Here is a 26,772-nt window from a genome sequence, read left to right as displayed (position 1 = left end):
GTGGTGTGGGAAAGCCGAGTGGGTGTGTGCATGAGTGAGACAGTGAAAGGGACCAGAGAGTGAAAGTGAGTTTTATATTTCAAGCACTGTTTAAATACCACTTGAGGAAACACATACAGAGCTTTTCTGTGTTGGGAAAATACCATGCTAACAGCCACCTTAACTCGACAGCATTTAAACAACTATCAGACATCTACAAACCTTAATATATTTGAAATGAAAAATCTTTCACTTCTCTTTATTTAAAAGTGGACTCTAAATAATGAAAAGTAGGAACCTCAATAATAGTTTGTGGTGAAACAAACTCCCTCTCTGCTTCAGAACTGTTGAATCCTCCCCAGCACTGAAGAAATGTCCCAAAAGTGCTCTTAATGTTAGGTTGATTTCTCTCTCAGTCTCCTGACACATGGGTAAATTAGGCCAATATGCTCCTTTATTTCTTACTGATGACTGATGACCCATGAGTCACTGATGCCGTGGGTGGAAAATCCATCAGATCAGTGGCAAAAGACAGAAATATTGACCGGTCATCCTTGCAAAGGTACATTAAAAAGAAGGAAGTAAAAACTGTAGGGTACAGCGGAACAGCGGAAGCAAAGAGGGTCTTCACAGAGGAGACAGAGAGGGAGCTTGTAAGCCATATCAAGAAGCTTGCTGACCAGTTCCATGGCCTTCACACATTTCATTGAGAGCACTAGATACTGCAAAAACATAAGATATTGTCATGCTCACAATTGCAACCCATACTTCACATCGCTTGCAGCCTCTGGGCAAGTGTGTTTATGGTCCATTTAAGACCTATTACAACAGAGCTCTTGATGGTTGGATGAGATAAAACCCAGGCAAAACAGCCAGTGTATACCAAATCTCTGGATGTGTGAGTGACGCTTTCTTGTCAGCAATGACACCATGGACTATCTCTTCTGGATTCAAGTCCACAGAGATTTTCGCTTATAACAGAGATATTTTCTGTGATGGCGCAGTGGGTTGGATCAGGTCCTGCACTCCCGTGGGTCTGGGGTTCGAGTCCCGTTTGGGGTGTCTTGCGACGGACTGGCGTCCCGTCCTGGGTGTGTCCCCTCCCCCTCCGGCCTTACGCCCTGAGTTGCCGGGTTAGGCTCCGGTTCCCAGCGACCCCATATGGGAGAAGCGGTTCTGAAAATGTGTGTGTGTGTGTGTCCCTTGGGGTCACTGCCCTTTCTGGTCAGCGGCGGCGCCACTCAGTGCTGCTAGGTAACACTCACGTATCACCTCACAGTCTCATAGGACACGGAGGTATAAAAGGAGCCAGCGGAGCAGAACCAATTGAGGATTCTTAATCAGCGGTTCCATTGTGTCCTCTTGGCGATTAGTAGTCTCTTGTTCCCTCAGTCTGTTTCCTAGCTGTTCATGTTCCACTCCCGAGTGCCCGTCCTGTCACTTCCTGCTTCTTGTGCTCCAGTCCTGGTCCAGTGTACCAGTCCGGTATTTCGTCACATCTCGGGGTTACGGTCATACTCACAGAGTAGCGTTTCACTGTTCGCCGTAGTTCAAACACCGTGTGTTTCCTGTTTCACTTCCACCGAGTGTCTTACAATACGCACAGTGCACTTTTAACATCACCCTGCACGTGAGGTCATTCTACGTTTCCTCCGTGTTCGGACGTAATAGCAACCCGCGTCCGTGTCGGATTCCCATCCGGACGCTACAATAAGTAGATGTTTTCATTTACTTCTTTCTCATTTGTCCTTGCCAAGAGGAAAAGATAAGTAAAAACTGGCTCATCTTACTTTACTATTTTAGTGCATATTTTATTGGCATAAACCAAAGGTTTCAGTTACAGGAATGCAACCTTTTCTTTATCCCCATCAACACAGGATCAGGATACAGGATATCATAAGGATATAGGATATCATAAATTCAGTTTCGTTTATCAGGAAACGCACCCCTTCTCTTCTGCGTCACTTCTCGGATGGGTATAAAAAAGGGAAATAAAACGACTCACACACTTGTGCACCACAAAGAACTGAAGATGAAACTTCTCCTCCAGGTCATCCTCACTTGTGCAGCCTTCTCTAAAGGTACAGTACTAAAGTAGAGTTTGCTGAACACATCCTCCTTGTTCTTAAACATTCAGATGGTGGCTGGATTTTTAACTGCTTGTTCTTTCACACTGTGTAAACTTCAGATATTTCTCTTTAGGCTTATTCACATGAAACATAAACCTCCGCTTGCTGATATTACTCCGATCATTGTGGTTATTTTGTAACACTGAAGTATCATATCTTTATCCAAATGCCGTTAAGTCATTAGATACATCTAATTGCAATTGTTGTGCCTCTGCTGTAGAACAGAAACCTCAACACCAGGGTAGCCACAATGCAGAGTGTGTATAACGGCACCAAAATGTGCATAAACAGGATTACTGCTACAATCCAGTAATTATAATTTTAAAGCAGTCTCCACTGCTGCACACTGTAACTTTTATTTTTCTCTTATGTTGAATATATGGTTCATTGTGTTCTTGTGCTATAATTTTGACTAATGATACGAAAATATATTTTTAGGTTATCCACTTAATTGCTACGAATGTATACCTGGCTCAAATGGAAAATGCACAGAGACCACCAAAACTTGTCCGTCTGATCAAACCAAATGTGGAAGTATGACTACGACTGTGTATATAGGTGAGAATGAATTTTGGTACTGTCTGTGAGGTTACTGTAACATATGAAAAATGAAAGCTACTAAAATTGTTTTGATCTCCCAGTAATACTGGCAGTTGTGCATAAATTGGTGTTAAATTATATCTTTGAAATGCTTACAAGTATACTACCTAGATTACAAAACAAACAGTTAAGAAATCGTATAAAGCCATCAGATTTTAAGGTAAATTCTTATGCTTTTATTCTGGTAACTGTAAATAATATTACGTGATATGAAACTAATTATGCTATTACTTGATTCATTTTTTACATCTTTTCTTCAGGTAAAAATATTAGTGCAAGTACATCTTATTTTGCCTTGTTCAATGTAGTTGAAGTGCAGCTGCAATAACCTGTACATTTGGTTTCCAGGAAATTCTGTGTTGACTGAAGCATCAGCAAAGTCCTGTGCAAAACCTCAAGAATGTACCTCTGGTTCCATCAATTTTGGAGTCACCAGGACAGCAGTGAACACTGAGTGCTGTAACACTGGCCTTTGCAACTCTCAAAACATCCCTGGTATTATGCAAATATCGACGTTACCTGCATATATTTAATCTCACCTGTCACATATGTAGTTTAATCGTGTCTACATAGAAATAAAATAGTGCAAGAGTACAATAGTGTTCCCTCAATTTCACACCAGCATTCAAAGCAAAACTTGCAGTCGAACTGTAAAAGGTGGCATAGATCACAGAGATGTATAGCAATCAACCCACCATGGTATTTATGTGGTAGCTGCCTTCTCTGTCGTCCTTTTGATATTCGTAAATTACTTGTTACTACTGTTTTATATTACAGCATGGTCAAAAAATGCCCCAAATGGAAAGCGGTGCTTCACCTGTAATGGCAATGACTGCACATCAATTCTTAACTGTGTTGGAGATGAAAATAGTTGCCTCAAGACCACTGGTAGGAATCGTCTGCCTGACAACTTCAGTTTGATGCATACCAAATGGGGAGAAATATGCAGTGATATAGTAGCTAGAACTAAAACCAAATTTGATAATGAATTCTGATAAAAACAAATGATTCACATGAATGAAAATTACTGGTTCTATTTTCCACACTTCTTCCACCTCTCAGTACACTGAACAGCAATTACCCCTGAAAACCTCACTAAAACTGTAAGACTTTTATAATAGGAAGTTATTTCTTTAATAGTAAAAAAAGGCATTGAAGCATATTTCAACTATTTCATAGGAAAAAAAAAAAATCACTGTTTTTCAAGTCCCTCTATTCATTTTCTTTTTCAGTTTCTGCACAGGGTGGGGTGGTGACCATGAAAGGCTGTGTGTCCTCAAATATTTGTGCTGCTGCCGGTGACTTGTCAGCACAACTTGGCCTAGGCGTTGGTGTCAGCATGAACTGCTGTGAAGGAAACCTGTGCAATGATGCTCGGCGCACCATGCAGAGCATCCTCCTCCTGCTAGTGCCTCTGGTCTCTACTGTCCTCATCCAGTGACAGTGTTTCCACTGAAATCTGGTCACTGGTATTTTTCCATACACATAACGCATACAAATCTCCTATGTTCAACACTGTTACAAAGTACAGGTCATGTCATTGCAAAACAGCTTTGAATTTCTATATATTCTTATATTTTATTTGGTCTATATGGGAAAATTCTACTTTTTTTGTAGCTGTCACAATACGGTATACTTCCTTTTTTTTTACTGCTCGTATATTTTATCTTAAATGCAGATTTTCAGGTTGTTTCAAGTTTTGACAAAATATTTGTTGTTGGCTGCTTACTATTTTTGAGAGTTAAGTGGAATAAAATTTCCCTCCTGAAAAGTCATTTTGGTATTGTTGTTTGTCTAATATCCTAGTGGGAAGTACAGTGGCCCCCCATAATCTGCCGGGGATATGTTCCAAGTCTCCCAACGGATGCCTGAAAGCATGGATATAAGTACACCCACCATCCATCCATCGTCGACAACCGCTTGTCCCTAGTGGGGTCACAGCGAACAGGCATCGCAAGCGAGGCTCAAACCCCAGACTCACAAAGAGGGCATTTACATTTACATTGCTTTATTTAGCAGATGCTTTTCTCCAAAGCGACTTCAGTCCACACACCAAGGTGACTTACACTGCTAGATACACACCGGCAGAACTTGCCGCATCACCATGCCTCCCATTTATACTTTTTTTAAAAAATTTCTTTTAATAAATAAGAAAAAGGTTACTTGAACACAAGCACTGTGATATTGTGACGGTCAATGTGATAATCGAGATGTTACTAAGTAACTAACGGGAGGGTAGCGTATACAGCGTGGATACGCTGTGCAAATGGATGATTCACGTCCCGGGCAAAACAGCGCAAGATTTCATCATGCTACTCGGAATGACATGCAATTTAAAACTTATGAATTTATTTCAGGAATTTTCCATTTAACATTTCTGGACTGCAGGTAACTGAAACTGCGGATAAGGGGGGACCACTGTAAATTGAATATACCACTACTCAAAAAAATTAAAGGAACACTTTGAAAACACATCAGATCTCAATGGGGAAAAAAAATCATGCTGGATGTCTATACTGATATGGACTGGGTAATGTGTTAGGAACGAAAGGATGCCACATCGTTTGATGGAAATGAAAATTATCAACCTACAGAGGGCTGAATTCAAGGACACCCCGAAAATCAAAGTGAAAAAATGATGCGGCAGGCTAGTCCATTTTGCTGAAATTTCATTGCAGCAACTCAAAATGGTACTCAGTAGTTTGTATGGCCCCCACGTGCTTGTATGCATGCCTGACAACGTCGGGGCATGCTCCTAATGAGACGACGGATGGTGTCCTGGGGTATTCCCTCCCAGATCTGGAACAGGGCATCACTGAGCTCCTGGACAGTCTGAGGTGCAACCTGGCGGCGTCGGATGGACCGAAACATAATGTCCCAGAGATGTTCTATTGGATTTAGGTGAGGCGAGCGTGGGGGCCATTCAATGGTATCAATTCCTTCATCCTCCAGGAACTGCCTGCATACTCTCGCCACATGAGACGGGGCATTGTCGTGCACCAGGAGGAACCCAGGACCCACTGCACCAGCATAGGGTCTGACAATGGGTCCAAGGATTTCATTCCGATACCTAATGGCAGTCAGGGTGCCATTGTCTAGCCTGCAGAGGTCTGTGTGTCCCTCCATGGATATGCCTCCCCAGACCATCACTGACCCACCACCAAACCGGTCATGCTGAACGATGTTACAGGCAGCATAACATTCTCCACGGCTTCTCTAGACCCTTTCATGTCTGTCATAGGCGGGAGCGGCCAGGAACTGCTGGACACTCTGATGGGTGACACAGCCGCGCGAACGGTACAGAGCATTATAGAAAAATTGGATGAACACTGTATTCTCAGTATAAACGAGACTGTTGAACGTTATCGATTCTTTACGAGAAACCAGCGAGTTGGACAATCAATTGAGAATTACATCACGGAGTTGAAAACTCTCGCTAAAACCTGCAATTTCGGAGAAATTAAAAACTTGCTCATAAGGGACAGGATTGTTTGTGGGATTAACGCCGCAGCACTGAGAGAGAGATTGCTTCGCGAGAAAAACCTGACATTAGAGACGTGCGTACAAATGTGCAGAGCAGCAGAACTGTCCAGAGAGAACAGTATAACCACTGCGGGGGCGGCGGTGGAAGAAGTGCACACAGTGAGGGGAGCAGCGCATCCTGGTCAGGAGGAAACCAGCGATACAATTTCATGCAAATTCTGCGGGAAAGTGCACGAAAGGAATAAAACTAAATGCCCAGCTTTTGGGAAGAAATGTAAAAAGTGTGGAAAGGGCAACCACTTTGCAGCCAAATGTAAATCTCAGTTAGACCAGAGGAAGAAGAAAGCTGTACACAGTGTTTCAGAGACTCACCTCAGTGATGGATGAGGACATTCTCGCCGTCAGTGCAGTGGACACACAGACCGTAAACAAACGAGAGACAGACGGAAGAAAGAAAACACGGCTGTTTGCAGGCATGCTTGTAGGAAAAGAACTTGTGAAATTTCAGATTGACTGCGGTGCTAGCTGTAACGTAATTCCTATCAATCTGCTGAGTCCAGACGCAGAACTAGAAGATACAGGGACTGTGCTAGTAATGTACAACCAAAGCAAAGTGAGACCAATTGCAAAATGCAAGCTGAAACTGAGAAATCCAAGAAACCAGAAATTGTATAGACTGGAATTCCAGGTGGTGGATAAGAACTGTATTGTTCCGCTGTTGGGCAAGAGGGCGAGTGAAGCCATGAAACTAATTGAAGTACATTATGAGAACATCTTAGCAATAGACAGCATAGTCACCACTGAGGAACCCATTGGCAGCCCACTGTCAGTGCAACAAATAAAGACAGCGTATGCTGATGTATTCACAGGTAATGGCTGCCTGGAAGGAGATTACAAAATTGAGATTGACAGCACAGTGAAACCTGTACAACTTCCAAAAAGAAGAGTACCAGTAGCCATGATGAAACCGCTGAAGGAAGAACTGCAAGATCTTCAACAGAGAGGGATCATTGCGCCAGTGGACAGGAGTACAGATTGGATCAGCAATATGGTAGTGGTACAGAAACCCAACTGTAAACTGAGAGTATGCATTGATCCAAGACCTTTGAACAAAGCTTTAAAACGCAGCCATTTTCCTCTACCAACCACTGAGGACATACTCCCTGACCTATTCAAAGCCAGAGTGTTCACTGTATGTGATGTCAAAAGTGGGTTTTGGCATGTCAAGCTGGAGGAGGAGTCCAGCTATCTCACCACTTTCGCTACTCCTTTTGGAAGGTACAGATGGCTCAGGATGTCGATAGGCATAAGCCCAGCTCCTGAGATCTTTCAAAGAAAGCTGACACTTGCATTGGAGGGTTTGCCAGGCATATACATTATAGCTGATGATGTGCTTATTACGAGACAGGGAGAGACCCCGGAAACAGCAGAGCGAGACCACGATGAGAAATTGAAAGCATGTCTGACGCAATGCAGGGCGAAAGGCATTAAACTTAACATTGACAAATTCAAACTGTGACAAAAGGAAGTCTCCTACATTGGACACCTCTTGACATCGGATGGCCTGAAGATAGATCCAGACAAGGTTCGAGCCATAACACACATGCCTAAACCAACAGGTGTGAAAGGCATCCAGAGACTGTTGGGGATGGTGAATTACCTTCCGAGGTTTTGTGCACACCTCTCAGACCATTGCGAGGTTCTGAGACAATTGACCCACAAAGACAGAGAATGGTGTTGGACAGCACGGCACGAAGAGGCACTAAGCAAAATAAAAGAAATCATCGCAAACGCATCAGTGCTGAAATACTACAACCCAGATGAGGAACTTACAATCCAGTGTGATGCCTCTGACACAGGTCTTGGTGCGGCTCTCCTGCAGGGAGGTATGCCAGTAGCATTTGCAAGCAGAGCATTAACACAAACAGAACGGGGTTACGCCCAAATAGAGAAAGAATTCTTGGCTCTAGTTTTCAGTATGGAAAAGTTTCATCAATACACGTATGGACGGAGAGTAACTGTACAAAGTGATCACAAACTGTTAGAGAACATAATGCGAAAGCCACTGCTCAGCGCTCCAAAAAGACTTCAAAGAATGATGTTAAGAATTCAGAAGTATGATGTGGACATCGTCTATGTTCCAGGCCGAGATATGGTGTTAGCAGACCCTCTGAGCAGAGCCTACTTGACTGAGAGTCCGCCCGCTGGATCTGTAGAAACTGAGATAGAGACGGTCAACATGGTACAGCATCTCCCATTCTCAGAGGACGGACTTGGCAGGATCCGTTTCGCCACGAAAGAGGACAGAACATTACAGACACTGATCAAAACCATTCAACATGGATGGCCAAAGGAAAAGGCAGACACGCCAAATGAGATCAGACATTATTTCCTGTTTCAGGAGGAATTGAGTTACCAGGATGGAATTGTCTTCAGGGGCGAAGGGGTTGTCATTCCGGATGTACTAAGGAAAGAAATAACCCAGCGCATCCATTCATTTCATTTAGGTGTGGAAGGATCCCTCAGGAGGGCCAGAGAGTGTGTCTATTGGCAGAGAATGAATGACCAAATCAAGACGTATATACAAAAATGTGACACCTGCCGGTCGGTGGACTGTAACCAACAGAAGGAAACGTTGAAGCCGCACGAAATGCCAAACAGGCCATGGGCCAAGGTAGGCATCGATTTGTTTACCTTTGATAATAAGGATTACCTTATTACAGTAGATTACTACTCAAATTTCTGGGAACTAGATTTTTTGCCTGACACCAAAGCGGCTACTGTGATCAGGAAGCTGAAGGCTCATTTTGCGCGACAGGGCATCCCAGACATTGCCATTTCAGATAACGGCCCACAGTTCACATCCCAGGAATTTCAGAAATTCAGTCTTCGCTGGGAATATCAACATAAGACTTCATCACCGGGCTATCCGCAGAGCAACGGCAAGGCGGAATCAGCTGTGAAAACGGCCAAGAGACTGCTGTTTAAAGCACAGGAGACAAAACAGGATCCTTATTTAGCCATTCTGGACCACAGAAACACGCTGACGCAAGGACTATCAGCTAGCCCAGCCAAGAGACTGCTTAGCCGTCGGACTAGAACATTGTTACCTACAAAAGAGAGTCTTCTACAACCGAAAGTTCAATGTTCACTGGGAGAGTTGAAGGCCAACCAACGTCGACAACAGACCTACTTTAACAAATCAGCTAAGGACATGGACATATTACGACAAGGTGACGCAGTGAGAATACAACCATTTGAGCCTCATACCACCTGGCGGACGGGCACCGTGGTGCAGCCACTCGACGCAAGGTCATATAGAGTTCAGTTAGACTCTGGAAGTGTTATCAGGAGAAACCGCAGGCACCTCAGAAAGGCTCATGATGCAAACCCTACAGTGACTATGAGCACAGATGCTGTCAGTTCGGATGGTACTGAACATACGGATGTTCCAGTCAGCACACCAACGGTCACTACATCCATAGCCAAACAGATCCAGGGAGCCATGCGGATGGACGCATAGTCGACTGTTGTCACGAGAGCTGGTCGAGTTGTAAAGGCACCTCAGTACTTAGACTATGTACGGTGATATTTTGGATAATGTTAATTATTGTGGGGGGAAAAGAAACAAAAATGTATGTTTGTGATATAGTTAAGAATACCCAGTAAAGTTTTCGAGTGTTGTTACTTAGGAAAAAGAAAAAAAAAAAAAAAAAAGAGAAAGGATGTAACAATAGGAACTATTCTTATATATGCTGTTGCAGCAGGTGCCACTTTTAGAGTGTGCACCAGGAGAAAGCTAGCCCACGCAATCTGAGTTTGTAAGTGCAGTGTTTGAAGTTTATTAAACAGTTACTTTAGACCTGGGATTGTCTGTCTTTATTAAGAAAAAGAGACAGAATAAAACACAACCCATTGGACTAGTTTAGCACTAACATCACTGATATATAATCACTTGTGGCATGATTCTTACCTTTTTAAGAGTCAGTGCATGTTCAAGATACTGATCTTCATTCACCTGCCTCCGATCTATCTGTAGTTGCAAAGAGAAGTCCCTCACAGCCCACACAAAACTGGGGAAGAACTGAACAAACTGGGCGTCTTCTGCATCATCATCCTCGGCAGATGAAGCACTGGGGGCTTTGACCTTAATCCGTTCTGTCAACTCTGTGACGTATCTGCAGAGGTTGAGGAACAATGGCCTGCTGGAGATTTTGGGTTTAACTTACAGCCACTAAAATGTCTTCACGCTTCCTGGTTGTGACTCAAAACACAGTATGTTGTTCCACACATAGCGCTAAACAGTATCACCCACTCTTGTTCTATTTCAGCGTTTTAACGCAAAGGATCAAAGTAAATTATTACATCACAATGAGCAAATCCCACATTCTTTAAAGCCCTTTTACACAAACTACAACCAGAAACTGTGACTAGTGACCTATAAAGGCAGTTTTTTTGAAGTAAGCTTGTCTGGGATGGATACAGCTGTCATCAGCCAACCCTTCTTTGAGTTGAGCACACATTTTATTGTACTATAACTCAACAAAAGGATACTGGAGGTTTTCCACAGCTTGGTTGTCTATAGTGCCTCGACTGTTGTACACAAGAGTGCTGCTCAGCAAGATGGCAAGAGAGAAAATCCAGGCATCATTCTTCTGGTCACCCTGAAGAAGTTAGCCCACATCACCAGGTTAAATAATTTAAATTTTATTAATTACAGTTAGAGTCCAGTCTGTTCATCTTTTGGTGTTCCCTGGAAACATGCAGATGACAATGTAAAAGAATAAAAAACAAAGTTCTTAAATGACACCAAAAACACTGGTTGCAAATAATACAAAATATAGAAAAATATGCAAGTTAAATTTTGGTAATACTTTGAATTCAAAACTGTTTCATTGCTTCTTGGAACAGTGTCTTGAAAGTGTTGAACTACTTGCAGGTGGATACTGCAGCACTGGTCAAGCAAAGACTCTAGTTTATAAAGAAACTGAGGTGTTGAAGGTCTATGTGAAAGGCAGATTTTCAACACCTTGTCCAAATGATCAACGATATTCACATTTGGCAACTTGCCGTGACATGGAAGGTATGCAACTTCATGCTGGTATTCATGAGAAATAAATTCTGAACCACCTGAAGTGCATGTATGGAGCCACTGTTGCTTTGGTATGAAAACGCAGTAAAGAAACAATGTTTGCACTTATACAAAGATAAACTCTTTGACATACACAGATTCCCATAGGATGGACACACAAACAAATACAGAAGACAAACTATATATAGGAAGTTTGCAACAGATGTTGTGGCATTAAGAAACTCTCTGGTTTCAATCCAAAAACTAACTTGTCCTGATCTCTGCAAGTGTAGAATACAACTCATTACACCATACTGCTTTGTTCTCCTGCTTGGACCTCCAATTCTCATGTGTTTGCTTCAGAATGGGTTTTATAAATTTATCAGAAGTTCAAGAAATTTCCAAATGACAGCCCTGCCTAGATTTTGGGAAGTGCGTGACATCTGCCTTCCGTTTTTCTACTGCGACATTTCCTCATTTGAAATAGACAGTCATCGTTTTCATCATTGCTTCCCTGGCAAAATTCAAACAGTAATCAGCCACCCATTAATTTTGAAACTTGTACAGTTATTGCCACCATGTTACTGAGTACAGAGATTAGTGACACCATGTGATCTTTACAGTTACACTTTGGCTGATGCTACATTATGTTCTGAACCTCCACTGCCCCTTGTTTGCTAAAGCCACTTGTTTCCTGATACTGTAACATGGCTCCATTAGTATAAATAGGTGTCAGCTTTGAGGCTACGGAATGTATCATATTTAACCATTGAAACGAATGGTAATGTCCTAGACTGATGAGAAGTCAATTTACAAATGGAACGTATTATTCTCGCAAGATGACGAAAGACTACAAAAAGGTGTTGTTTGTCAGACCTCTTTCACAGCTGACACACTGATAAGTGTCCTTCATCTTAAATGTGACATGCATGTAGGTGGATTTGTAATCAATACTCCCCCCCTATTATTTTTGTAGCTTCTGTGCTTTTGTTTTTATTTCTTTTGTTCGGTATTTCACGACTGCCCATGTGTCAGAAAAGTGTTTCTTGGAGATTTCGAGCAGAAACTGGTTGTGTGTAGTCTGACATGTATAGATTACTAACTTATTTTTATTTTTGATTTAATGTTTACTAAAAAATATATTATGATCAGTTCCTCACCTTCTCCACATCTCCTAGTCCCTCAGTGTCCAACAGCACCAGAGTGTGGCCCTCTTTCACTGGGTGAGGCACACACCACATCCAGATGCCTTTGGTCTTGGACTGTACGGTGGCTCCCAGGGCAAATCCTGCTGGGAACAAAGAGACTCTTCAGAACAGAGGAATAATCACTGTAGAACAAGAAAAGGCATGGGTATACCCATGTTCATAGTTTTACGAGTGGAAATCAGTCCCACCTTTCCTCTTGACAGCCAGCTTGTTCATAAGGTAAGACTTGCCAGTGCGGTACAGTCCTACCACTGCCACAACCACCACTGGCTGATTGATCCTCATGAGATACTCTGTTGCTTCTTGAACCACTCTCAGGGTCCCATCAATGTTTTCAATCAGACACACTGGGGACTCCATGACTGTCACTATTGGCGCCCGCTATCTTGACCTGCAGTGACTGAACCATAAAATGGCATCTTTATTTTTAAGAATCAAGGGAACAATGCAATAGATGATGTGATGGACTATCATTTGGAAGACCTTTGGATAAATTCTTATTTCCTCAGTATAAAACATTTCCCACACCCCTTCCAAGTTTTGTCATTTAACCACTAAATGTGGATTTTAGAATTGCATAGCAGGACACACTAATACAGTCTAGTCCAAGTCATCAAGTTTGTCCACCAGTCTTTATTCCGCAAGACAAAAACTACCACTTGACCTACATTCCACCCGCTCTTACTCTATAAATTACACTATCCACTTCCTATCACTGAACCCCAAAATTAAGAAAAGTTCCTCTTTGTTCAATGACATGAGCCATAAGGTGGTTTGACTTAAATTGTACATTGCATATATTTTTAATTGCTTAAGATAGGCCTAGATTAAAATAAGCTGTCCTTTTCCTTTCACTTGGATTTAGGACTTTTTCTGAAGCTCAGTTTCCACCATTTTAACTGAGATGTGGAAGGAAGAATGTTTCTTATTTAACAGCAGCAGATGTTAAAGTTCTTCAAAATCCAGTAATAGCTGATATAAATCACTGCCAAGTAATTTAGTAAAAAAGCTGTCGTGTTGATGTAATGGGGAAAATGGAGAAAAATGTGTCTGCTTAAGAAATAAATGTAAACTAATATCATGTCTTAGTGAAACTGAAAGTACTTGGCGCATCCAAAACATGACACAATGGAGGGCTATTAAATTATTTACACGGTCCATAGATTTTTACATATATATATATGTATATACATATACTCGTATTTTTTTGAAGATCTATTGCCAATATTTCAGAGACGCTCCGTTTTGTGTGTGTGTGTGTGTGTTGATAGGTACTTTATGCTTCAGCAGTTCCGATAGTAGAAATAAAATTACATTAATAAAAGATGTTGCTTCTTACTAAGCTGAAATTCAATGCCAGCGGCAATTTTCCAAACATGTTGTGGAGACTGAGTCAGTAAATTATACGCATACAACATGTTCATGTTCATATTCGTTTAGTGCACACTGGAGAGATGTCCGAGTCCGGCCACAGTCAGCCTGGCATGTACGGCCCGGGACGGAGGAGGAGGCGACGCCAGAATCGAGAGCCGGGCCCCCCTGGACAGAACCTGTCTGGGCCGGGCAGGGAGCGGGAATATGTGCCTCGGGAGCGGAGGGTGCGTGTTAACACATAGCACTGCACTCACGGAGCAATAGTGAAAAACAGCCCAGTAGTATATTAGTAGTACTCCCAACACCGACTTCAGAGTCATCTTTAACGTCCACGTGCTCAGTGGCTTGGTGCCTAGCTGGATACATAGAGTGTGTATTGTTTAGATGATATTCTCTTCATGCTTGCTTTGGCTATATAGAATAAAAATTATCATCATTATTATTATCATCATCATCACTGTTACACTGCATAAGATGGAATTCTTGTAATCGATCATTTAATCACTTGTAACACTTTGCAACCCCTCTTTCTGTCGAACTAATAAATTGTCTTGTGTTATTTACATTTACACTTCATTTAGTAGATGCTTTTCTCCAAAGCGATGTACATCTCAGAAATTATTATATTATTAAATTGTTATTATTAATGTGTACTCACTGAAATCACGGAAAAGTCGTGAAATAATACTGTCTTTCAGTAGAGTGCTGTGTGATTTGTCACTTGAAGTTTTACACGTATAGGTAAGGAAAATTTTTAGCACTGTCATTAAAGCTTTCTTTCAGGACTTGTGAGAGATGAAGGTTTTACACTGTGATAAAAAATCACAAGGATTTTAGAGGGATGCTTGTAGGTGTCAACATTTAGACGACTGAGAAGCCACAGCACATGTGGGGATGGGGGCTGCTCATGTTTTGTCATGCATGGCATCAGCAGTGCTCATATTTTAGCTTGAAATCTTTGTTTTTATTAGGTGTTTATAGTAATTGTCAGTGGTGCCTCACAGTTAGATTACATACATTTACGTTTGTTTATTTATTTAGCAGACACTTGTCATGGATTGTTCCGAAAGGAAGCGGCAGACCCAAGTGCAGAACGGGATTCGGGGCTTATTCAGGAAAATTCAAGAGAGACGGTCAAAGGACAGGCAATCAGTCTTCGAGGTGTGAACGTTGTTACGGGGAGAATCCAAAAGGCAAGGTCGATACACAGTCAAGCGGTCGATGATCATAAGGAGGTACAGGAAAATAGAAGCAGGGGACGGATCAGGAAGGAGTAGAGCAAGAGGCTAGGAGGTCGCTAACAACAAGGCTGAACAAGGTTCTGCATCAGCTCCTGGTCTGACGCAGCCTTTTATGCCCCAGTCTGCGCCGCGCCCCCGGTGTTCCGCGTCGGCTCAAGGATGTGGGCGTGGCAACACTTTTCTCCAAAGCAACTACTCTGTGTAGTGTTATCAGCCCACACACCTTATTCACCAAGGTGACTTACACTGCTAGATACACTACTTACACTGGGTCAGTCATCCATACATCAGTGGAACACACACACTCTCTCTGTCACTCACACACACACTATGGGGGACCTGAGCAGCATGTCTTTGGACTGTGGGATGAAATCGGAGCACCCCGAGGAAACCCACACGGACACGGGGAGAACATGCAAACTCCACACAGACTGAGCAGAGACTGAACTCATGTCCTCTCGCACCATTGGGGCTCTGTGAGACAACAGCGCTACTCACTGTGCCATCGTGCCACCTGCTTTATGCTTGTTCATGCATCGGTTTGAATCCAGCTCATGGTGTATGGAGTTTGCATGTTCTCCATGTTCTTGGGGTTATTCGCACCCAAATACATGCAGACGCACGCACGCACACACACACACCGTCTGCAACTGCTTGTCCCACATGAGGTCGCGGCGACACAGGGTGAAAGGCTGGAGGGGGAAGGGACACACAAAGGACAGGATGCCAGTCCATCGCAAGGCACCCCAAGCAGGACTCGGTCCAACCCACTGTGCCATCGTGCCCCCCCAAATGCATGCATTTAGTAAGAAAATAGCAAATGACATTTTTTTTTACCCTCCCTTAGCAAAGGACAGAACTTACCTTTTCCTTCCTACAAATTACATGTACTCATAAGTCTGAATTCTTGTAATGTGTGTTGTTTATGTAAGGCAAGCCTGTATTTGGTTCTTTGTTGATGGGTGCCCGCTGGTAAGTTCCTGTTGTATTTGCTAAGCAATGGAATAGACCAACTTTTCACTTTGTCAACAGGATGCCAGTGAGGAGCCACTGGGGCCTGTCTTGCAGAAGACCCCAATCACCTTAGCAAAGCTCCCAGCAGAAAGGGTAAGGTACGCAGTTTGTAGACAGTTGTGGAAATGATCTTAATGATTTTACACGCACACTGAGTGAAACAGCTTGTCCCAAGTGTGGTCGTGGCAAACCAGAGCCTAACCCAGCAACACAGGGCGCAAGGCTAGAGGGAGAGGGAACACACCCAGGATGGGATGTCAGTCCGTCACAAGGCACCCCAAACAGACTCAAACTCCAGACCCACCAGAGAGCAGGACCTGCCCCCCCCCCCCCCCCCCCCCACTGTGCTACCAACTTAGCAGAATTCATAATTATGCTGAAAAGAACTGAAACGGCAGGGAAAAAGATATGAGAACCAGTGGACTGCCAGGTGACAGCTGAAACTACATCATATGACACATTATGTGCAACATCCAGGCAGTTTTTTTCTTTGAAATCCATTCTGTTCTTATTTGTATTTCTGTATAGCATCGTACAATTTTAAGGTTGTGTTCAAGCTCAGAACTGGCAGCTCTGAAAACACGGAAGGATGCATGTACAAACTTGCTGTGTTCACCTTGTGTTTTTCCAGTGTTCCTGCAGAACACAGCAAAGATGGAGTTGTCAACAAAACCTGAAGAAAATGCACTTCGTGGTAGACAAACTAATGGCTCACTCTCACCTAACATACAAAGGTGAGGCAGAAAGCTATTCCCAGACTCAACATTGTCCTGTGTTTGACTCGGCCCTGTAGGAGTTCTTCACGTTATGAGCAAGGTTGTGAAGTGCTTCAGTGAATTGCAGTGTTCAGTAGGTATGATACAACATATTTTCTCAGGCACGTTATCAATGCTCGACTGTAACATCTTCCCTGGCCTGGGAAGGGATTACTTGGAAACAGAAGTCAACTTGTTTCTGCTGCCGGTGCTAGAGACGGAGGCAGAGGATGGCTTAACAAGAGCAGGTCAGAAAAGTTCTGTTGTCTGGGGGCCTGGAAGTGGCTAACAGTGTAACAACACTTCCGTGTGTGGTAAGTATATTTTTGCATGTGCTCAGTGGGTTATGTCCCCTATGTATATAACATGGTTCTGCTTTGGTCACCAGGGTCAGGTGTGGTCCCACTCTTCTCTCTGCTTCCTGGGTACAGGGGGCATCCCAGCTTCTCCTCAATCATTGCCAAACTGCGCAGCCAAGTCTTAGCAGTGTCCCACCTGCTGCCAGCTTTCCCACACCATCCTCACAGAGAAAAACTGGTAAGATCAAAAAAATGAGATTTATATTGCTTTTTCATAAAAATGTGAATAATAAAGTCATGAATTAACTAATTTTAAAAAATTCTTTGGCAGTCTCCCAATCTGCATTGTGTAGCTGTAAAAAGTAATACTGACATGTTTGAATTAAAATTGTGATAAGATATTGTGTCTTGCTTAAAATTTTCATAGTTCCTTGTTTTGGATCTGGCAAGGTTCCACTATGCAGCTTGGAGCCAGGATGGGGTTGAGAAGTCTGTGGTGAAAGACATAGTTACACTTTAAAAATTAGTTTAATTCTTAGATCTTTGGAAGCACCTGTCCCAGTTGTACCTGGACACAGGAACAAGTTTAGTACAGTGGGATAGTGTTATAAAGCAGAGCATAAGAAAAAGCTAGAAGCCTCTCTCAACCAGCCAAGAAACACACACATGAAATGTTATTAGTGTGGTCATCACTATTTGCTTATAAAATCAGTGCTGCTTGCTCACGTTTTCCTATAGGCAAGTGATGTGGTCATCATGTCCGCAGTCACAACATTGAAGCAGGAAGTTGTCTTTCAGGGTCTAGTCATGTCATGAAGAAAAAAAGGAAGTACTTGCAGGAGCATACAGCTTTTGTAGATAATATCCATGAGACATTCACATACTGATCAGGAAAACAAACCCCTTCATCTGTCCAAAAAATAAAGTATTACTCATTTCTCTTACAGTTCTTTGCTGGATTTCAGGAGTGAATATAATAGGATGACTTGTACTGGAGTAACAAGCTTTTACTTGAACAATGTTTTAATTTGTGGATTAGTTTTGAGAGTATCCTTCAGTTGTAGTTGGAGGACGTAACAGCATGTCTTTTAAAGGATCTAATTAGAAGAATGAAATCCTTTATTACATCAGTAGTAGTTCCTCTTAATGCAGCTTTCCTTTTGGAAGACTAAGTGAAAGAATCAGATATTGTATTCCATGTAATTGTACTGCATTTGTCTTGTGGTGGAACAGGAATGTGTTTCATTAAAGGCTAAAATGTATATAAAATTATTAAATGCATGGTCAAAACCTTTGAATATTTTCCATTTAGTAAATTTTTATCAGTTTTATATTTTGTAACTAGCATGGGTTCCAATGGCCATGCAATCTTTTCTGAAGGCTATGCAAATTAGCACAGAATCTTTCCTCCCTATAATTCCAGGAAAAAAAATTGAACTTTTCACTCTACTTTTGTTTCTGGGTGGTTCAAGCTCTGATTTGAAGAACTATGTTCCAGAGTGCAAAAATGTGCCTATGCTTGTTATGAGTCTGTATGTCTATCCACAGGCATGTACAAATTGTTGCGTTTCTGTAGGGCATCGCTTTTGTGGATAAGACTGAACAAAACGGTAGGTGGTGGCAAATTTGCTACTGGCATTGTGAACCAGTGTGGACAAACAGGCATGTGCTTATGCTTTGGGTATTGGCTTGTGGGAGCACAAAGGAATCTGAGACAAAAAAGATTTGGCCGTGCTGTAGAAAGATCCAGATTAAGATACACCTGGCATGATCGGCATTGTCTACAACTGCTTGTCCCAAGCAGGCTGCAGCAAGCTGGAGCCTACCCAGTAACACAGGGCAGGGGGACACACCCTGGACAGGACACCAGTCCATTGCAAGACACTCCAAGCAGGGCTCGAACCCTCGACCCACCATACACCAGGCACAGGCCAAATCTGCCATGCCATACTGTACCCTGCCACTCCACACCACTGTCCCTCAGGCATGATATAAATATATTCAATTTGTTCAAGAATTAACACATTAATAATAAATGGTATGTTTGGAAATATTATGCTCAATATTAAGAGTGCAGTAATATAATCCTGAATAACTCCAGCCAGATGTGCAACCATACTTCAGGTAAAAATGGAGATTTGGAAAGGCAGAAGATAAGGATTGCAATAAATTCTGTGGTTACAAAGAAAAGCATCTTGGAGGTCAGTGCAGTAGGCTAATGTGCGCTTTTGGCTAGACAGCTGATGAAAATACAGTACACAAAATCAGTTAGAACTTTGTCAGATAGCACTTTGTAAATTTGTGTTGTCACATTGCATAATATTTAGTTCTCTGAAGTCCCTGACCAAGTGGTCAGGTGTTAGTCGCATTTCTAAACAGATCTAACAAGTACTGCAGGTGCTCAAGAAACCTCGGAGCTCTACATATACGAATTAAATGCGCCATCATTTGCACTCTTTCAGAAAGACAATGTCAAGACAGAAGAGTTCTGTCTCAAATTCTGACAATCATTTTGGAGACGCTAGTGGTAAACACACACACACACACACACACTTCAGAACCGCTTGTCCCAAACGGGGTTGCGGGAAACCGGAGCCTAACCCGGCAACTCAGGGCGGAAGGCTGGAGGGGACACACCCAGGACAGGACACCAGTCCGTCGTAAGGCACCCCAAGTGGGACTCGAACCCCAGACCCACTGGAGAGCAGGACTGCGGCCCAACCTGCTAGTGGTAAACTTTCACATCAAATACAAACATGGGGGGTAAGACAAACAGCAGACTTACTGTACAGTGCCAAACTGTCATGCCATTATTTGTTTTCTGAGACTTCGCAAAATTTGCCCCTTATGACTTAAAGTGTAAAATCATAAGTGTGATAAACCAATGGAAATACAATACAAGTTATGGCATAGCTTCTGAGGCATGTTATTTAGGCTGGACACAGACCTGGTGAATGAATGCACCCATCCCTTGCCTAACCTCCTGCTATGGTACCCTTGAGCAAGATATTTACTATGAATTGGAGAGATGTGGGCACACATGAACAGGTCAACCTACTGCTGTTGCCAGAGCTATAAATGAAGGGAGAGGATAGACTGGACAAATCAGGAAATTGTAGTTCTGTAGCTTCTTGGGGTCTAACAGCCTTAGTGCCTGATGTGCCAGTTAGCAATGTTACTGTATATACTATGTTCACATGTGCCTTTTGGGTTATGTGGCTGTATGTTGATGGCAAGGGTCAGGTGTGGTTGCTCTCTTCTCTGTGCTCCCTCGATAGTGTGTGTACCCCAGCCTCTCTTCACTGGCTGTCAAACTGCACAACATTCCACATTAAAACTACCAGTTCTGCCACATCATCATCATCATCACTAAGCACTAAGAGGCCTGGTCATTTGAAAAATCTAATATCAGCATGAATGATAAAATTATCTTTGACAGTAAGCACAAACACATCACCTTTGTAGTGGTGTGTTTTGTGTCTTACTGGGTTCCACCATCTTGCTCAGATCTGGGATGGGGTTACGTTGTCCTCTGAACCCTTGGAATAGAACCACATAATTATTTAGTCATAAAGTTGAGGTGCTCTCAGATTTAAGAAAAGTAAATTTTGCCTCTGGATTAATTGGGAGGTTGGGCTGCTTTACCATTATCTCTTAATGGAAAAGAAATACATAATCATCTCCCAGATTAAAAAATATCACCTGAAATAAAAAATGAACCAAAGTAAGTTGTATTTTATGAAGGACTAAGTTTTACAGAGGTACTTTAAAATCATTCAGTATACAGATTTTAACATGTATAATATTTGCATGAAAAATTACTGAATTCTATCACATTATCCAAATTATTTTTACTCTACCATGAATTCTATAGGTGAATGAATAGCTTTTGGACCATTCATGTCACCTTCAAAGTTTGACTTGGAAAACCACAAGAGAAACTTTATGTAAGGGTATTCATATCAAAGGTTTTATGATTTGAATAATATGTGCATGCTTAGAGTTCATTTCTAAAAGCTGGTATTGAATCTATTTTAACTGCAGTTTACCAGAATGTGATTGACCAAGATTGTGAATGTAAGCAGGAAGAATGTACAGTAGTTTTAGTGACGGAAGCATAGGGTCTACGTGCTTTGCACAGTGAAACATGTTAGATTGTGAATAAAATACCTGTTAACAAAATGAGTGTGAAGAAAAAAGCCATTGTATTGCCACGTCAGCACTACCGACACAAGCCGCACCTGGGAACCAGTCAGGACGGGGTCATAAAAGGCAACGCCAGAACCAAGTTTGACACGGAACCTTGTTCGCCTTAGTTCTCGTGAGACACCTGCATGACTGCCCTGCTCCTTGCCCGGTTTCCCCGTTCCGAGCCCAGTTCCCATCTACCTACATGGCTTCCCAGTTTAGCGACTCCTTGCATCCCTACCGACTTTGCTTCCTGGATCACCCCTCTAAATGACGTATGCCCAGCCAAACAGGAATGTATCCGGCAAGCCCTCTCCGCTCAGGGAGCGCGATTGAACACTCGCTTGGGGGGGCTCACTGAGGGTTTCCAGGCTTTGGTAAGCGCCTGACAGGAACAGGGACTACTCGCCTCCGACAAGAAGCCGCGTCCGCCTGCGTGCACAGCACCTGTTCAATGTGACGTCACTCAATCCTCTTCCACCGTCACAACAGGACCCATGACCGTTACCTCCAACACGCTATGACAGTAACCTCACCCGCTGCGCCGGATTTATCATGCAATGTGAACTCGTGTTTGCTAGCTTGCTGCAGGTGTACGGTTCGGATCACAGCTGTATAACTTCTCATATCACTGCTCACGGACCAGGCACTGGATTGGGCGACGGCAGCGTGGGAGTCATGTGTGCACAGTACGTATGATGATTTTAAGACACGGTTTCTTGCTGTTTTTGGATTGCCCCTGGCCGATGAACAGGCCAGCGATAAACTTTTAGACGTCAGACAAGGAGACCGCTCCGTGGAGGATTACGCCATCGAATTCTGCACGCTAGCGCAACGCAGTGGTTGGGGCAGCCCTGCGTTACTAGCCTGTTTTAGGCGGGGGCTGAATATGCGCATCCGCAGTTGGCGTTCGAGGAAAAAAGTGGACCTTGGACCGGTTTATCGAGATAGCTGTTGCACTAGACAATGCAGCGCGAGACCAGCACACCCGGACCAGACAGCCCCCTGACAGAGACAGCCCCAGCCGTGGGGATCCGGAGCCGATGCAGTTAGGACATGGCCGGCTTACCCCAGCGGAACACCAGAGGAGGATACAGGGACAGCTCTGCCTGTACTGCGGGACCCCGGGTCATTGCCGACTTCAATGCCCTGTGCAACCAGGTCACCAGGTGAGTGGAACTCTCCACTGTAACTGTCTCAGTACCCATTGTATTATCCTGGGGCACAGGGGAGGTGGTGGCACAGGCTATGGTTGACTCTGGAGCGGCAGGCAGTTTTATGGACACCACATCCGCTAAATTGCATAAGATCCCACAAGTGAAGTGGGAGATGTGTCTGAGAATTAATGCCCTGGATGGACAGCCATTAGGAGGGGGATATGTGGATACCCAGACCGGACCATTGCAAGTCACTGTGGGTGCATGTCACCAGGAGACTACCCAATTGTACCCAATAACCTCACCAGATGTCCCTGTCATTCTTGGCTTTCCCTGGTTATCCCGTCGTGACCCAGTGTTTCTCTGGAGTTCTGGGGACTTGGTTTCCTGGGGATCCCAGTGTGAGGAAACCTGCCTGAAGCTGCCATGCAGGGCCACTTCCATCAAAGGGGCCAACAACCAGCAACAGACTCTCGTCCCTCCGGAATATCTCGACCTGGCAGGAGTGTTCAGTCAGACGTGGGCAGCAGAGCTCCCGCCTCATCGACCTCCTTCCAGGTACCACACCACCGCGCAGCCGAATCTATCCCTTGTCACGCCCTGAACTAAAGGCTTTACAGCAGTACATTTCTGAAGCCCTTGCATCTGGTATAATACATCCTTCCACTTCACCTGCATCTGCCGGGTTTTTTATTGCAAAAAAAAAAAAATGGGGGGGCTCCATCCCTGTATAGACTACCAAGGCTTAAACATAATAAAGTATCTGCACCCCATGCCCTTGATCACTGTAGCCTTAAAACAAGTCTGTCATGCCCAATGGTTCACTAAACTAGATCTGTGCAGTGTGTATAATCTTATAGGGATAAGTGGAAGATGGCTTTCAGCACTACCATGGGGCATTTCGAGTATCGAGTCATGCCTTTTGGGCTCGCAAATGCACCCAGCGTCTTCCAGGCATTCGTCAACCATGTCCTAGGGGACCTGGTGCAGAACGGGGTCCTTGTCTAATTAGACAACATCTTGATCTACTCCGCATCCCTGTGATCCCACATCCAACTGGTCAGGAGAGTGCTGCAGAAGTTGCTCCAGCATCGCTTGTTTGCGAAGCTAGAGAAGTGCGAGTTTCATCAGAAACGGGTCTCCTTCCTTGGCTTCATACTCTCCAGCGATGGCATAGCTATGGATCCCCGGAAGGTACAGGCCATCCTAAAATGGCCTTATCCCACTAACACTCTCCAGCGCTTTGCTAACTTTTATTGCCGATTCATTAGAAACTTTAGCACGATTGCTGCCCCGTTAACAGCCCTGACTGCCACCAAGACACCCCGACTACCGTGGACCCAAGAAGCCCAACGTGCTTTCGACGACCTCAAGCAACGATTCTCCACAGTGCCCATTCTACGTCAGCCGAACCCGGAGCTGCCCTTTGTCGTGGAGGTAGATGCCTCGGAGACCGGAGTGGGTGCGGTGCTATCACAACGTCAAGACCAACCCAGTAAGATGTATCCATGTGCCTTTTTCTCTAGAAAGCCAACTGCCGCTGAGAGGAATTATGATATCGGAAACCGGGAACTGCTTGCTGTGAAATTAGCATTAGAACAATGGCAGCACTGGTTGGAGGGTGCCAAACACCCCTTTGTAGTTTTAAAGGATCATAAGAACCTTGAATACTTAGGCTGCACGTCGCCTAAACCCCCAGCAGGCTCAGTGTGCCCTCTTTTTGTCTTCACAGTAACCTACAGACCTGGCTCCAAGAACACTAAAGCAGATGCTTTATCTCAACTGCATGAAGAATGGCCCGAACCCCAGGAACCTGACTACATTCTCCCCAGAACCTGCCTGATTGAATTGGCGCAATGGGAAGTTACTCAGGACCTAAACCAAGCATTAGCCTCCAAGCCAGAACCCCCAAGGTAAACCCGCTGGCAAACAATATGTTCCCCCGAGCTTGGGGGCCACCATCCTCCAGTGGGCGCACAGCCACCCAGCTGCCGGGCACCCTGGGTTTGGTAAGACTCAGGCAATTTTACAACAAAAAATTATGGTGGCCGTCTCTGAAGGAGGATGTGTTGGATTATGTGAGGGCTTGGCAAATTTGTGCTCAAACGAAGGCCACTACCCAGAAACCAGCCGGTCTCCTTAAACCTTTACCAGTTCCCAACCGCCCATGGTCTCACATAGCTCTAGACTTCTTAGGGGACCTCCCGAGATCAGAGGGCAATACTACAATCGTGTCGGTTCTAGAACGATTTTCTAAAGGATGCCGCCCGGTACCACTTCCGAAACTCCCCACTGCCCTAGAGACGGCTGAATTGCCGTTTCAACATGCATTTTGCCTCTATGGTCTCTCCGAAGAGATTGGGGCCCCCAATGGGAGACAATTCACCTCCAGACTGCAGAAGACCTTCTGGAAGAAGCTAGGGGTTATAGTAAGTCTGACCTCAGGATACCATCCTCAAGCAAACAGGCAAGTAGAAAGGCTACAACAAGATATCGGCAGGTTCCTTCGCAGCTACTGCCACGACCAGCCCCACCAATGGGTCCGATACCCCCCGTGGTAGGAGTATGCTCATGACACACTGACCCATACTTCCACAGGGTGCTTTCCTTTTCAGCATATCCTGGGATACCAAGCTCCGCTGTTCCTGTGGCACCCTGGCTCCAGTGACCTGCCAGCTGTCGATGACTAGTACTGATTTCTAATGAAATCTTAGCGTGCAAATCCAACTTTCTGAAGTTATTCGTCTGCTCTGACATTTGGTGTTCCAATTCCAGGTAAGTCCCACACTTGAACATCTGGATATTTGGGATGAAGATAACACTTTGGCTCCATTGTAGTCTCCACTATACCAGTGGGTGCCAAGTCAGTTTCATCATGGCCCACGCCTTGGAAGGAGTTGACAAAGGTGGACTTACCAGATCCTGACTCTCCAGTGACAGCAATGTTAAGTGTAACATGGTCCAACTGGTTAATGTAACCTTGAATCTTTTCAGATGATTCTGAATTACTTTTCTAGTACCTCTCTAATCTTTCGTTTCTTCCTCAATTAGATCAGTGTCCTCCATAATTGCCTAACAAAATAAAAAAATCAAATTGTTATAGAATGCCATACTTTGAAGGTTTTTGAAAAGATTTCGGCAATAGGCCTATAGAAACACACTTTCGGAACCGCTTGTCCCATACGGGGGTCGCGGGGAACCGGAGCCTACCCGGAAACAAGGCGTATGGCCGGAGGGGGAGGGGACACACCCAGGATGGGACGCCAGTCCGCCGCAAGGCACCCCAAGCAGGACTCGAACCCCAGACCCACCAGGGAGGAGGACCTGGTCCAACCCACTGCACCACCACACCCCGCCTATAGAAATATATTTAAATTACTTATCACTGCCCTGTTACATGATGATCATTTCATTTGCTTTTAAAGCTGAAATTTCAGGAGTCCCCTCATGTCAAACTTAGTATTAAATGCTAACTTGGTTGTAATATGCAAATTTTAACAGCAACTCAATATCTGACATGCATGTCACTAAATGTGGTTGTGTAGTCAAAATTCCTAGTTTTTAAAAGGAGATAGTGACTGTCTTGTAAACAAATACTTAGGTAATAGTGATTGCATTTGACAGTGAAACAGCCTCATTTGTGTTGCAAACACTAAATGTAGAGCTATATTTTGGTTCATTTGTGTACCCCCCTGTGCACTGCAGTTTAGTAAAGTTTCTACTCCAATTTAGTCTTAATTTATTTCCTTCCTTCTTTAAGAGCTTACCATTTTATTATTGCTTGACACTGTTTGGAGAGTGGAAATATTTGGGCCTGTCCATGAAGTCCCGAATGCATCCCCATCTTAAAAAAGAACCCCCCTGCTTTACAAACTCTTGGTATAGGAACTGTTTTCATTATGGCAGTACTCTGGCAGCTGTATAGCTTTCATTTCCAAGGGGTTTTAGTTTATTAAACGTCTTTTTTAAGAAATTCTGCACTTGAGTCCGTCCTCGTGAAGCGCAACCATTACAGCATGGGCTTTAAGGGGTGACAAAAGTGACAGTTTAAAGAGAACTAGTCACATGAGATAAGCTCATATGACATTGTATTTCATAAAATCTACAGATACGGCACGAAAAAAATTTTTGGTTCACCCTGTTAGGTGACGATAGTGTTCCCTCAACTTCCCAGAAGCCTTGAAGACACAGATTATTATAGCCAAACTGTAACGACAAACCCACCAGGAACAGAAAAAAGAATGGTAAAATTTCACGTAATCTTTGCCTTACTT

General features: G+C 43.7%; 2 protein-coding genes across 2 annotated transcripts; one reads left to right on the top strand and one right to left on the bottom strand.

The window, feature by feature from the left end:
• Positions 1-1,978: 1,978 nt before the first annotated feature.
• On the top strand, positions 1,979-4,334 carry LOC114909737 (urokinase plasminogen activator surface receptor-like). The gene is made up of 5 exons (XM_029249542.1): positions 1,979-2,060; positions 2,547-2,666; positions 3,057-3,203; positions 3,486-3,596; positions 3,941-4,334. The coding sequence occupies exons 1-5, from the start codon at positions 2,012-2,014 to the stop codon at positions 4,147-4,149; spliced, it is 636 nt and encodes a 211-aa protein (XP_029105375.1). The 5' UTR covers positions 1,979-2,011; the 3' UTR covers positions 4,150-4,334.
• Positions 4,335-5,924: 1,590 nt separating this feature from the next.
• Positions 5,925-12,866, bottom strand: LOC114909731 (guanylate-binding protein 1-like). Its single transcript, XM_029249536.1, has 5 exons — positions 12,659-12,866; positions 12,423-12,550; positions 10,746-10,855; positions 10,165-10,369; positions 5,925-5,978 (listed from the first exon to the last, which is right to left on the bottom strand). Exons 1-5 carry the CDS (start codon positions 12,828-12,830, stop codon positions 5,925-5,927), a joined length of 669 nt encoding a protein of 222 aa, XP_029105369.1. The 5' UTR covers positions 12,831-12,866.
• Positions 12,867-26,772: the final 13,906 nt, after the last annotated feature.

This window comes from Scleropages formosus, unplaced genomic scaffold (assembly GCF_900964775.1).
Source record: "Scleropages formosus unplaced genomic scaffold, fSclFor1.1, whole genome shotgun sequence".
NCBI lineage: Eukaryota > Metazoa > Chordata > Actinopteri > Osteoglossiformes > Osteoglossidae > Scleropages > Scleropages formosus.
This window is presented reverse-complemented; position numbering and strand designations above follow the sequence as displayed.